Raw genomic sequence first — 14,758 nt, forward strand, 5'->3', positions numbered from 1 at the left:
TTATTTAGCATATTCCTGTGTAAGGCTATGTCAACACATGACTACCTGTATTTAGCTACATTGGAGAAATGCCACGCAAAAATCCATGCTGGCAAATCAACAGCTAATCAGTCATACGTGTACATAGACTAACTGTAATAATATACTAAAAGGGCACAAGGCCCCACTAGTGACCTAGCCCTTAACTAACAGGTTATTCAAATCACATTTTTCATCTTTCCTGATCTGTATCACTGCTTGACCGCATCATCAAGGGAAAGGATCAAAGCAAGTGTGGCCGCCTACCGTTTCTAAGAGGTGGAAATAGATTTTGAATCTTGCTGTAAGAGATCCCTTACCCTTATCCTTAATTTTATCCTAGGGTGTTCAAATTATTGTTTAGCAACTGCTTTATAGAACTAGCAGTGGCTGGTCAGAAATTCAACCGCATCTGCCTACATACACCACACTGCAGCTCTACGTAGAAGAAGATCACTGAGTCACATAGACCAAACTGCTAATATACTATGAGAAGAAGTGAAAAAGTGCTAGTCTGAAGCCACTATCACATGTTGTGCTGATGCCTAGTTTTAGAGGTCAGCATACTGTCTTCTATGGGGAAGATAAGACACTGGTGGCATACTGTACTTCACGACAGTCTGCCACACACCATTTTACAGTCCTCTTGAAAAGAGATGCTCCTGGTTATAGAGACAGAACACTTTACAAGACCTAGAGATTTACATGAAACAAGATAAGCACTTGCTCATATAATTACCCTTGTTTTCTTTAGAGTGGTCTTCCTCCGATGATCCCTTGCCTCCAATTTTATTACCCACGTTCCCATGGTTCTCCTTGCTTCCATGTTCATGGCCAGATTTACCGTCAAAATTGTTTCCTGTTTAAATAAATGATTAATTTAGATATCCGACCAAAGCCACAGCTGAGTGGTTGTATTCAGCCCTGGGGATGAGCTGCAATACCAAGCACAGCGACTATACAATGCACAGCAATGTGCTTGATGAGCAGAGAGAAGGCTTTGGCACAAACGACCAACTTCTGTGCCTTCTCAATTAGATTATCGGTAGGGTCCTGGGTGACTGACCCCCAACTTATCAGATAAGTGGAAGCCACTTTTACATATTGTGCTGATACATAATATAAGATGTCACCATGGTGTCTTCTATGGAGAAGACACACGAACAATGGTGGCATTCTGTACAAAACTTCACTACTGTCTGCTGCACACCATTCTGCTCTACTCTTCAAAAGTGATGCTCCAGGTCATAGGGGCAAAGCACTTTACAATATTTAGAGATCCACATGAAAGAAGATAAGCATTAGCACATAAAATTACCCTTGTTTTCATTAGAGTTGTCTTCCTCCGATGATCCCTTGCCTCCCCCTATTTTATTTCCCACTTTCCCATAGTTCTCCTTGCTTCCATGTTCATTACCTCCAAAATGATTTCCTGTAAAAATGAAATAATGAATTTAGATATCAGAGCATAGCTACATCTGAGCAGTTGTATTCAGTGCTGATAGTGGACTGGATTGTGTTCTACATGCCATATTCCTATGTAAACAAAATAATAGCTTATTTTGGGGAGACCAGCTACAAAAAGCACTGTGGTGCCTCTGTAGAGAGTCTCAACACAGCAATCCAAAGTGCAAAGCTCAGTGGGATTCAGTAATGCGCAAAATAACCATAAACCCCAGTTATGGGTCTACAAAACAGTGAATGCCAGAAATCATTGCAAAAAAAGGGAAAACCAAGGAAAGGGATGTCCCTATTAAAGAGATCACCATATGATGTGGCCCCCATGTCATGATTTGGCTCTGTTACAAGCCTTAAGGATGTGACAGGGGGAAAAGTTAACCAGTTATCTATGCACAGACAGCTGTTTCGGGGTGTTTCCCCTCATCAGTGTGCAGTAGGATTCTGGCTAACAGGAGCAATGCCTTGCAGACTCCAAAGACTCCAAAGTGGATTGTTGTGTTGAGACTCTCTACAGAGGCTCCACAATGCTTTTTGTAGCTGATAGAGTTGAGCGAACACCTGGATGTTCGGGTTCGAGAAGTTCGGCCGAACATCCCGGAAATGTTCGGGTTCGGGATCCGAACCCGATCCGAACTTCGTCCCGAACCCGAACCCCATTGAAGTCAATGGGGACCCGAACTTTTCGGCACTAAAACGGCTGTAAAACAGCCCAGGAAAGGGCTAGAGGGCTGCAAAAGGCAGCAACATGTAGGTAAATCCCCTGCAAACAAATGTGGATAGGGAAATTAATTAAAATAAAAATTAAATAAATAAAAATTAACCAAAATCAATTGGAGAGAGGTTCCATAGCAGAGAATCTGGCTTCCCGTCACCCACCACTGGAACAGTCCATTCTCAGATATTTAGGCCCCGGCACCCAGGCAGAGGAGAGAGGTCCCGTAACAGAGAATCTGTCTTCATGTCAGCAGAGAATCAGTCTGCATGTCATAGCAGAGAATGAGGCTTCACGTCAGCCACCACTGCAACAGTCCATTGGCATATATTTAGGCCCAGCACACACACAGGCAGAGGAGAGAGGTCCCGTAACAGAGAATCTGGCTTCATGTCAGCAGAGAATCAGTCTGCATGTCATAGCAGAGAATGAGGCTTCACGTCAGCCACCACTGCAACAGTCCATTGGCATATATTTAGGCCCAGCACACACACAGGCAGAGGAGAGAGGTCCCGTAACAGAGAATCTGGCTTCATGTCAGCAGAGAATCAGTCTGCATGTCATAGCAGAGAATGAGGCTTCACGTCAGCCACCACTGCAACAGTCCATTGGCATATATTTAGGCCCAGCACACACACAGGCAGAGGAGAGAGGTCCCGTAACAGAGAATCTGTCTTCATGTCAGCAGAGAATTAGTCTGCATGTCATAGCAGAGAATGAGGCTTCACGTCACCCACCACTGCAACAGTCCATTGGCATATATTTAGGCCTAGCACACAGGCAGAGCAGAGAGGTCCCGTAACAGACAATCTGGCTTCATGACAGCAGAGAATCAGTCTGCATGTCATAGCAGAGAATGAGGCTTCACGTCACCCACCACTGCAACAGTCCATTGGCATATATTTAGGCCTAGCACACAGGCAGAGCAGAGAGGTCCCGTAACAGACAATCTGGCTTCATGTCAGCAGAGAATCAGTCTGCATGTCATAGCAGAGAATGAGGCTTCACGTCACCCACCACTGCAACAGTCCATTGGCATATATTTAGGCCTAGCACACAGGCAGAGCAGAGAGGTCCCGTAACAGACAATCTGGCTTCATGACAGCAGAGAATCAGTCTGCATGTCATAGCAGAGAATGAGGCTTCACGTCACCCACCACTGCAACAGTCCATTGGCATATATTTAGGCCTAGCACACAGGCAGAGCAGAGAGGTCCCGTAACAGACAATCTGGCTTCATGTCAGCAGAGAATCAGTCTGCATGTCATAGCAGAGAATGAGGCTTCACGTCACCCACCACTGCAACAGTCCATTGGCATATATTTAGGCCTAGCACACAGGCAGAGCAGAGAGGTCCCGTAACAGACGATCTGGCTTCATGTCAGCAGAGAATCAGTCTGCATGTCATAGCAGAGAATCAGGCTTCACGTCAGCCACCACTGCAACAGTCCATTGTCATAAATTTAGGCCCAGCACCCAGGCAGAGGAGAGAGGTCCCGTAACAGACAATCTGGCTTCATGTCAGCAGAGAATTAGTCTGCATGTCATAGCAGAGAATCAGGCTTCATGTCAGCCACCACTGCAACAGTCCATTGGCATATATTTAGGCCTAGCACACAGGCAGAGGAGAGGTTCATTCAACTTTGGGTAGCATCGCAATATAATGGTAAAATGAAAATAAAAATAGGATTGAATGAGGAAGTGCCCTGGAGTCCAATAATATATGGTTATGGGGAGGTAGTTAATGTCTAATCTGGACAAGGGACGGACAGGTCCTGTGGGATCCATGCCTGGTTCATTTTTATGAACGTCAGCTTGTCCACATTGGCTGTAGACAGGCGGCTGCGTTTGTCTGTAATGACGCCCCCTGCCGTGCTGAATACACGTTCAGACAAAACGCTGGCTGCCGGGCAGGCCAGCACCTCCAAGGCATAAAAGGCTAGCTCTGGCCACGTGGACAATTTAGAGACCCAGAAGTTGAATGGGGCCGAACCATCAGTCAGTACGTGGAGGGGTGTGCACACGTACTGTTCCACCATGTTAGTGAAATGTTGCCTCCTGCTAACACGTTGCGTATCAGGTGGTGGTGCAGTTAGCTGTGGCGTGTTGACAAAAGTTTTCCACATCTCTGCCATGCTAACCCTGCCCTCAGAGGAGCTGGCCGTGACACAGCTGCCTTGGCGACCTCTTGCTCCTCCTCTGCCTTGGCCTTGGGCTTCCACTTGTTCCCCTGTGACATTTGGGAATGCTCTCAGTAGCGCGTCTACCAACGTGCGCTTGTACTCGCGCATCTTCCTATCACGCTCCAGTGCAGGAAGTAAGGTGGGCACATTGTCTTTGTAGCGTGGATCCAGCAGGGTGGCAACCCAGTAGTCCGCACAGGTTAAAATGTGGGCAACTCTGCTGTCGTTGCGCAGGCACTGCAGCATGTAGTCGCTCATGTGTGCCAGGCTGCCCAGGGGTAAGGACAAGCTGTCCTCTGTGGGAGGCGTATCGTCATCGTCCTGCCTTTCCCCCCAGCCACGCACCAGTGATGGACCCGAGCTGCGTTGGGTGCCACCCCGCTGTGACCATGCTTCATCCTCATCCTCCTCCACCTCCTCCTCATCCTCGTCCTCCTCGTCCTCCAGTAGTGGGCCCTGGCTGGCCACATTTGTACCTGGCCTCTGCTGTTGCAAAAAACCTCCCTCTGAGTCACTTCGAAGAGACTGGCCTGAAAGTGCTAAAAATGACCCCTCTTCCTCATCCTCCTGGGCCACCTCCTGTTCCATCATCGCCCTAAGTGTTTTCTCAAGGAGACATAGAAGTGGTATTGTAACGCTGATAACGGTGTCATCGCCACTGGCCATGTTGGTGGAGTACTCGAAACAGCGCAACAGGGCACACAGGTCTCGCATGGAGGCCCAGTCATTGGTGGTGAAGTGGTGCTGTTCTGTAGTGCGACTGACCCGTGCGTGCTGCAGCTGAAACTCCACTATGGCCTGCTGCTGCTCGCACAGTCTGTCCAGCATGTGCAAGGTGGAGTTCCACCTGGTGGGCACGTCGCATATGAGGCGGTGAGCGGGAAGGCCGAAGTTACGCTGTAGCGCAGACAGGCGAGCAGCGGCAGGATGTGAACGCCGGAAGCGCGAACAGACGGCCCGCACTTTATGCAGCAGCTCTGACATGTCGGGGTAGTTGTGAATGAACTTCTGCACCACCAAATTCAGCACATGCGCCAAGCAAGGGATGTGCGTCAAATTGGCTAGTCCCAGAGCTGCAACGAGATTTCGCCCATTATCACACACCACCAGGCCGGGCTTGAGGCTCACCGGCAGCAACCACTCGTCGGTCTGTTGTTCAATACCCCGCCACAACTCCTGTGCGGTGTGGGGCCTGTCCCCCAAACATATGAGTTTCAGAATGGCCTGCTGACGTTTACCCCGGGCTGTGCTGAAGTTGGTGGTGAAGGTGTGTGGCTGACTGGATGAGCAGGTGGAAGAAGAGGAGGAGGAAGCCGAGAAGGAGGAGGTGGCAACAGGAGGCAAAGAATGTTGCCCTGCGATCCTTGGCGGCGGCAGGACGTGCGCCAAACAGCTCTCCGCCTGGGGCCCAGCTGCCACTACATTTACCCAGTGTGCAGTTAGGGAGATATAGCGTCCCTGGCCGTGCTTACTGGTCCACGTATCTGTGGTTAGGTGGACCTTGCTACAGATGGCGTTGCGCAGTGCACACTTGATTTTATCGGATACTTGGTTGTGCAGGGAAGGCACGGCTCTCTTGGAGAAGTAGTGCCGGCTGGGAACAACATACTGTGGGACAGCAAGCGACATGAGCTGTTTGAAGCTGTCTGTGTCCACCAGCCTAAATGACAGCATTTCATAGGCCAGTAGTTTAGAAATGCTGGCATTCAGGGCCAGGGATCGAGGGTGGCTAGGTGGGAATTTACGCTTTCTATCAAATGTTTGTGAGATGGAGAGCTGAACGCTGGCGTGTGACATGGTTGAGACGCTTGGTGACGGAGGTGGTGGTGGTGGTGTTGGTGGTACATCCCCTGTTTGCTGGGCGGCAGGTGCCAACGTTCCTCCAGAGGCGGAGGAAGAGGCCGAGGCGGCAGCAGCAGAATAGGCCGAGGCGGCAGCAGCAGAAGAGGTAGCAGGGGGAGCCTGAGTGACTTCCTTGGTTTTAAGGTGTTTACTCCACTGCAGTTCATGCTTTGCATGCAGGTGCCTGGTCATGCAGGTTGTGCTCAGGTTCAGAACGTTAATGCCTCGCTTCAGGCTCTGATGGCACAGCGTGCAAACCACTCGGGTCTTGTCGTCAGCACATTGTTTGAAGAAGTGCCATGCCAGGGAACTCCTTGAAGCTGCCTTTGGGGTGCTCGGTCCCAGATGGCGGCGGTCAGTAGCAGGCGGAGTCTCTTGGCGGCGGGTGTTCTGCTTTTGCCCACTGCTCCCTCTTTTGCTACGCTGTTGGCTCGGTCTCACCACTGCCTCTTCCTCCGAACTGTGAAAGTCAGTGGCACGACCTTCATTCCATGTGGGGTCTAGGACCTCATCGTCCCCTGCATCGTCTTCCACCCAGTCTTGATCCCTGACCTCCTGTTCAGTCTGCACACTGCAGAAAGACGCAGCAGTTGGCACCTGTGTTTCGTCATCATCAGAGACATGCTGAGGTGGTATTCCCATGTCCTCATCATCAGGAAACATAAGTGGTTGTGCGTCAGTGCATTCTATGTCTTTCACCGCTGGGGAAGGGCTAGGTGGATGCCCTTGGGAAACCCTGCCAGCGGAGTCTTCAAACAGCATAAGAGACTGCTGCATAACTTGAGGCTGAGACAGTTTCCCTGGTATGCATGGGGGTGATGTGACAGACTGATGGGGTTGGTTTTCAGGCGCCATCTGTGCGCTTTCTGCAGAAGACTGGGTGGGAGATAATGTGAACGTGCTGGATCCACTGTCGGCCACCCAATTGACTAATGCCTGTACCTGCTCAGGCCTTACCATCCTTAGAACGGCATTGGGCCCCACCATATATCGCTGTAAATTCTGGCGGCTACTGGGACCTGAGGTAGTTGGTACACTAGGACGTGTGGATGTGGCAGAACGGCCACGTCCTCTCCCAGCACCAGAGGGTCCACTAACACCACCACGACCATGTCCACGTCCGCGTCCCTTACTAGATGTTTTTCTCATTGTTATGGTTCACCACAACAACAAATATATTATTTGGCCCAATGTATTGTATTCAAATTCAGCGGGATATAAATTTGAGGCCTAGTATTTAGGCGCTGGGTGACCGGTATGGATTTAGTGACAGAATTAGACTTGGAAATGCACAGAAGCGTGTGTGTGAAGTTATTCTGAATGACCCAATGTGCACCTTGAATATTATATACCCTTTTTGGGATAGATTTCAAATAGCTCTGATATAGCAGGAACCACTAAATTATGAAATTGCTAAATTGGGAATTGTACTTCAACCCAGAACAAAAAATGTGCTTCGACGGGCACTAAATATCTTGCCCAGCAACAACAGTACAGCGGTGGGTAACGAGAGATTTAGAGGGATTTAAATTTGAGGCCTAGTATTTAGGCGCTGGGTGACAGGTATGGATTTAGTGACAGAATTAGACTTGGAAATGCACAGAAGCGTGTGTGTGAAGTTATTCTGAATGACCCTATGTGCACCTTCAATATTATATACCCTTTTTGGGATAGATTTCAAATAGCTCTGATATAGCAGGAACCACTAAATTATGAAATTGCTAAATTGGGAATTGTACTTCAACCCAGAACAAAAAATGTGCTTTGACGGACACTAAATATCTTGCCCAGCAACAACAGTACAGCGGTGGGTAACGAGAGATTTAGAGGGATTTAAATTTGAGGCCTAGTATTTAGGCGCTGGGTCACCGGTATGGATTTAGTGACAGAATTAGACTTGGAAATGCACAGAAGCGTGTGTGTGAAGTTATTCTGAATGACCCTATGTGCACCTTCAATATTATATACCCTTTTAGGGATAGATTTCAAATAGCTCTGATATAGCAGAAACCACTAAATTATGAAATTGCTAAATTGGGAATTGTACTTCAACCCAGAACAAAAAATGTGCTTTGACGGACACTAAATATCTTGCCCAGCAACAACAGTACAGTGGTGGGTAACGAGAGATTTAGAGGGATTTAAATTTGAGGCCTAGTATTTAGGCGCTGGGTCACCGGTATGGATTTAGTGACAGAATTAGACTTGGAAATGCACAGAAGCGTGTGTGTGAAGTTATTCTGAATGACCCTATGTGCACCTTCAATATTATATACCCTTTTAGGGATAGATTTCAAATAGCTCTGATATAGCAGAAACCACTAAATTATGAAATTGCTAAATTGGGAATTGTACTTCAACCCAGAACAAAAAATGTGCTTTGACGGACACTAAATATCTTGCCCAGCAACAACAGTACAGCGGTGGGTAACGAGAGATTTAGAGGGATTTAAATTTGAGGCCTAGTATTTAGGCGCTGGGTGACAGGTATGGGTTTAGTGACAGAATTAGACTTGGAAATACACAGTAGCGGGTGTGTGTGAAGTTATTCTGAATGACCCAATGTGCACCTTCAATATTATATACCCTTTTTGGGATAGATTTCAAATAGCTCTGATATAGCAGGAACCACTAAATTATGAAATTGCTAAATTGGGAATTGTATTTCAACCCAGAACAAGAAATGTGCTTGAACGGACACTAAATAACTCGCCCAGCTACAGCACTAGGGACAGATTTAGCTGGATATAAATTTGAGGCCTAGTATTTAGGCGCTGGGTGACCGGTATGGATTTAGTGACAGAATTAGACTGGGATATGGCCAAAAAATGAACAGACTATTGCTGGTTAAATGCACTTGGTGTGACAGCTTCACCCTGATGTAGGCTTTAGCCAAAAAACAACCACACCATTGAGGGTTAAATGCACTTGGTGACAGGCGCAGCTTGCCCCTGATTTTGTATATGGCCAAAAAATGAACAGACTATTGCTGGTTAAATGCACTTGGTGTGACAGCTTCACCCTGATGTAGGCTTTAGCCAAAAAACAACCACACCATTGAGGGTTAAATGCACTTGGTGACAGGCGCAGCTTGCCCCTGATTTTGTATATGGCCAAAAAATGAACAGACTATTGCTGGTTAAATGCACTTGGTGTGACAGCTTCACCCTGATGTAGGCTTTAGCCAAAAAACAACCACACCATTGAGGGTTAAATGCACTTGGTGACAGGCGCAGCTTGCCCCTGATTTTGTATATGGCCAAAAAATGAACAGACTATTGCTGGTTAAATGCACTTGGTGTGACAGCTTCACCCTGATGTAGGCTTTAGCCAAAAAACAACCACACCATTGAGGGTTAAATGCACTTGGTCGCAGCTTGTGCTGGCGCACCACAAGACACAAAATGGCCGCCGATCACCCCAGAAAAATGAGACTGACAAACGGTCTGTGCAGCCTAAAAACAGTGAGCAATTGAGGATCAGCAGCTCAATGATCCACAGCTGCAGATCGATCAGTTAATCAAGTCCTTTGGAGGAGTTAATCTGCCTAATCTCGCCCTACTGTCGCAGCCGCAACCTCTCCCTACGCTAATCAGAGCAGAGTGACGGGCGGCGCTATGTGACTCCAGCTTAAATAGAGGCTGGGTCACATGGTGCTCTGGCCAATCACAGCCATGCCAATAGTAGGCATGGCTGTGATGGCCTCTTGGGGCAAGTAGTATGACGCTTGTTGATTGGCTGCTTTGCAGCCTTTCAAAAAGCGCCAAGAAAGCGTCACAAAAGCGCGAAGAAAGCGACGAACACCGAACCCGAACCCGGACTTTTACGAAAATGTCCGGGTTCGGGTCCGTGTCACGGACACCCCAAAATTCGGTACGAACCCGAACTATACAGTTCGAGTTCGCTCATCCCTAGTAGCTGATCTTCACAGTAATTTCCAAGGCATTACTCCCGTTAGCCAGAATCCTACTACACACTGATGAGGGGCAATACCCCGAAACAGGTGTCTGTGGATGGATAACTGGCTTAGGTTTAGCCCTGTCACATCCTTAAGGCTTGTAACAGAACCTGATCTTGACATAGGGGCCACTTAATATGGTGGATCTGTTGATCTCTATAATGGGGACACCAAATTGTTTGGTTTTCCTTCTCTGGAGGGATTTCTGGCTTTCACTGTGTTGTAGACCTATAACTGGGTCTCCATGGTTATTTTGCATATTCCAGTTTCCTGAGGAGCTTTGAACTTTGGATTGCTGTGTTAAGACTCTCTACAGAGGCTCCACAGTGCTTTCTGTAGCTAGTCTCCCCAAGATCATATATGTTTTTGTTTGAGTAGTCTGCAAGGCACTGCTCACATTAGCCAGAATCCTACTACACAGTGATGAGAGGCAATACCACGAATCAGCTGTCTGTGGATGGATAACTGGCTTAGGTTTTCCCATGTCACATTCTTAAGGCTTGTAACTGAACCAGATATTGACACAGGGGCCACTTAATATGGTGGATCTGGTGATCTCTATATTGGGGTGACCCCTTTGCTTGGTTTTCTTTCTCGGGAGGCATTTCTGGCTTTCACTGTGTTGTAGATCCATGGTTATTTTGCATATTCCTGTGTAAGGCTATGTCAACACATGACTACCTGTATTTAGCTACATTGGAGAAATGCCACACAAAAATCCATGCTGGCAAATCAACAGCTAATCAGTCATATGTGTACATAGACTAACTGTTATAATATACTAAAAGGGCACAAGGCCCCACTAGTGACCCAGCCTTTAACTAACAGGTTATTCAAATCAAATTTTTCATCTTCCCTGATCTGTATCACTGCTTGGCCGCATCATCAAAGCAAGCGTGACCGTCTACCGTTTCTAAGAGGTGGAGATAGATTTTGAATCTTGCTGTAAGAGCACCCCTACCCTTATCCTTAATTTTTTCCTAGGGTGTTCAAATTATTGTTTAGCCCCTGCTTTATAGAACTAGCAGTGGCTGGTCAGAAATTCAACCGCATCTGCCTACCTACACCACACTGCAGCTCTATGTAGAAAAAGATCACTGAGTCACATAGACCAAACTGCTAATGTCCTATGAGGAGAAGTGAAAAAGTGCTAGTCTGAAGCCACTATCACATGTTGTGCTGATGCCTAGTTTTAAGGTCAGCATACTGTCTTCTATGGAGAAGATAAGACACTGGTGGCATACTCTACTTCACGACAGTCTGCCACACACCATTCTACAGTTCTCTTCAAAAGAGATGCTCCAGGTTATAGAGACAGGACACTTTACAAGACCTAGAGATCCATACGAAACAAGATAAACACGTTTTGTATTCCAAAGGATCTACCGAGTCATATATTTTAAACCACCCAAATTTAAAAAATAAAACAACTGAAGCAATTTTAATATTAGATATCTTACAAATATCTTGGTTGTTATAGACTTTTTGGTAACTCAGAGAATGATTACAGACCCGTGTGACCTTGTTATGTTTTTACAATATTTGTAGATACTTGATCACTAATTAGGGCAAGCACACATTTCATATTAATTAAAACTAAATTAACTGCAAAGACGTTTAAGCTAATATTTTTGAATCAATGCTCCTTTTCTCCTTGTATAAATATAATTATTATAACCAGACAGTTTTGGGTAAAAATCAAGACTTTATTTTAAATCAAATATATACAGACCCTTTTCTTTTGAGTCATCATCTTCACTTGAGTCATCCTTGCCTTTACCAGATACCTTCTTTCCATCAATACCAAATCCAACTGAAATAAAAGAAAATGTGTTTTAAGAACTTTTTCATTTGGTTTTATATTTTTAAGTCCATAGGTATATCAATATAATGGTAATATACTTTGAACATAAAAAATAATTAATAAATGTGTGGCTACCAAGCTCATCCACAGTTCTGTAATATTCCTTTAGAATTAAAGAGGATCTGTCATCACTCTATACTGATGTCTATGTTTTATAAGCTTCATGCATTCCCCATGTAATGACAATTCTGCAGTATCTATTCTTATGGCTCTATGTTGTGCCATTCCTTTATTATCAACACATACAGCCATAGGTATAGATGATCCTGAATTGTTATTACATGGCAAGTGCATGAATCTATTAAATAGGCATGTCAGGAGTGGTGAAAGGTCCTCTTTAAGAAGAATCATAGATGCCTTAAGCAGTGCACAGAAATATAGCATAAATCACCTTTAATAGAATTTACGACTACTTTATTTTACTTTGAAGGCTGAAGAAAGTATGAATTATGTAGCCACTTAACTACTGACTTTGTTATGTAGTGTAAGTATACTCTGTAAGGGAGGCAGCCCATGAAAATGTATACACCATGCTATGCCTGGAAGAGGGTCTGAGGGTGTGATACATAACACTTGAATTGAATTCACATTGAAGAACGAATCCCTGTCTCATGCAGTGCCCCCCAGATCCTGAACCAGGCATTACACTTTGTGTCAATTACTATATGTGGTATTGAAACCTTCTGATGATTACTTAATATGATAAGACCCCAACACCTGCAGTTATCACTATTATCAGCTTACGTTTTCCTCTATGCTGTTAAGAACATATATCAATTCCACCTGTAATTTCATGTTTTCCATTCATTTCAAAAGTTTTTGTCACCACTAGTGTTGAGCGCGAATATTCGTAATACGAATTTTTATCGCAAATATCGGCACTTCGATAATTCGTGAATATTTAGAATATAGTGCTATATATTCGCAATGACGAATATTAATTTTTTTTTTTAACACAGTACACATCAGGTGATCATCTCTCCCTTCTTCTAGCTAGTTGGCCAATGAGAAGGCTTTGTCACAGCTTAGCAACATCCCTAGCAACCAATAGAAAAGTTGCCTACCCCATCACTATATAAGTTAAGCCACTCCCCAGCAGCCATTTTGTGGAGTTTCATGTGAGAGAGAGAGAGAGGATCTTGAATACTGTGCTGGGCTTTTTCAAATTACATTCCAAATCGCATATAAATAATCCTAATATTTAGTGTTAGATAGTAGGGATGAGCGAACTCGAACTGTATAGTTCGGGTTCGTACCGAATTTTGGGGTGTCCGTGACACGGACCCGAACCCGGACATTTTCGTAAAAGTCCGGGTTCGGGTTCGGTGTTCGTCGCTTTCTTGGCGCTTTTGTGACGCTTTCTTGGCGCTTTTTGAAAGGCTGCAAAGCAGCCAATCAACAAGCGTCATACTACTTGCCCCAAGAGGCCATCACAGCCATGCCTACTATTGGCATGGCTGTGATTGGCCAGAGCACCATGTGACCCAGCCTCTATTTAAGCTGGAGTCACATAGCGCCGCCCGTCACTCTGCTCTGATTAGCGTAGGGAGAGGTTGCGGCTGCGACAGTAGGGCGAGATTAGGCAGATTAACTCCTCCAAAGGACTTGATTAACAGATCGATCTGCAGCTGTGGATCATTGAGCTGCTGATCCTCAATTGCTCACTGTTTTTAGGCTGCACAGACCGTTTGTCAGTCTCATTTTTCTGGGGTGATCGGCGGCCATTTTGTGTCTTGTGGTGCGCCAGCACAAGCTGCGACCAAGTGCATTTAACCCTCAATGGTGTGGTTGTTTTTTGGCTAAAGCCTACATCAGGGTGAAGCTGTCACACCAAGTGCATTTAACCAGCAATAGTCTGTTCATTTTTTGGCCATATACAAAATCAGGGGCAAGCTGCGCCTGTCACCAAGTGCATTTAACCCTCAATGGTGTGGTTGTTTTTTGGCTAAAGCCTACATCAGGGTGAAGCTGTGACACCAAGTGCATTTAACCAGCAATAGTCTGTTCATTTTTTGGCCATATACAAAATCAGGGGCAAGCTGCGCCTGTCACCAAGTGCATTTAACCCTCAATGGTGTGGTTGTTTTTTGGCTAAAGCCTACATCAGGGTGAAGCTGTCACACCAAGTGCATTTAACCAGCAATAGTCTGTTCATTTTTTGGCCATATACAAAATCAGGGGCAAGCTGCGCCTGTCACCAAGTGCATTTAACCCTCAATGGTGTGGTTGTTTTTTGGCTAAAGCCTACATCAGGGTGAAGCTGTCACACCAAGTGCATTTAACCAGCAATAGTCTGTTTATTTTTTGGCCATATCCCAGTCTAATTCTGTCAATAAATCCATACCGGTCACCCAGCGCCTAAATACTAGGCCTCAAATTTATATCCAGCTAAATCTGTCCCTAGTGCTGTAGCTGGGCGAGTTATTTAGTGTCCGTTCAAGCACATTTCTTGTTCTGGGTTGAAATACAATTCCCAATTTAGCAATTTCATAATTTAGTGGTTCCTGCTATATCAGAGCTATTTGAAATCTATCCCAAAAAGGGTATATAATATTGAAGGTGCACATTGGGTCATTCAGAATAACTTCACACACACCCGCTACTGTGTATTTCCAAGTCTAATTCTGTCACTAAACCCATACCTGTCACCCAGCGCCTAAATACTAGGCCTCAAATTTAAATCCCTCTAAATCTCTCGTTACCGCTGTACTGTTGTTGCT

General features: G+C 45.7%; 1 protein-coding gene across 1 annotated transcript in view; it reads right to left on the reverse strand.

The window, feature by feature from the left end:
• The window catches only part of LOC122926153 (otogelin-like protein), a 105,451-nt gene that overhangs the window by 58,550 nt on the left and 32,143 nt on the right, over window positions 1-14,758 (reverse strand). The window contains exons 6-8 of the mRNA XM_044277533.1: window positions 11,907-11,987; window positions 1,337-1,450; window positions 758-877 (exon numbers count right to left, since the gene is read on the reverse strand). Coding sequence (XP_044133468.1) covers window positions 758-877; window positions 1,337-1,450; window positions 11,907-11,987 — 315 coding nt within the window. The remainder of the gene's footprint in view (window positions 1-757; window positions 878-1,336; window positions 1,451-11,906; window positions 11,988-14,758) is intronic.

The sequence above is a fragment of the Bufo gargarizans genome, chromosome 2 (genome assembly GCF_014858855.1).
Source record: "Bufo gargarizans isolate SCDJY-AF-19 chromosome 2, ASM1485885v1, whole genome shotgun sequence".
In the NCBI taxonomy this organism is placed as follows: domain Eukaryota; kingdom Metazoa; phylum Chordata; class Amphibia; order Anura; family Bufonidae; genus Bufo; species Bufo gargarizans.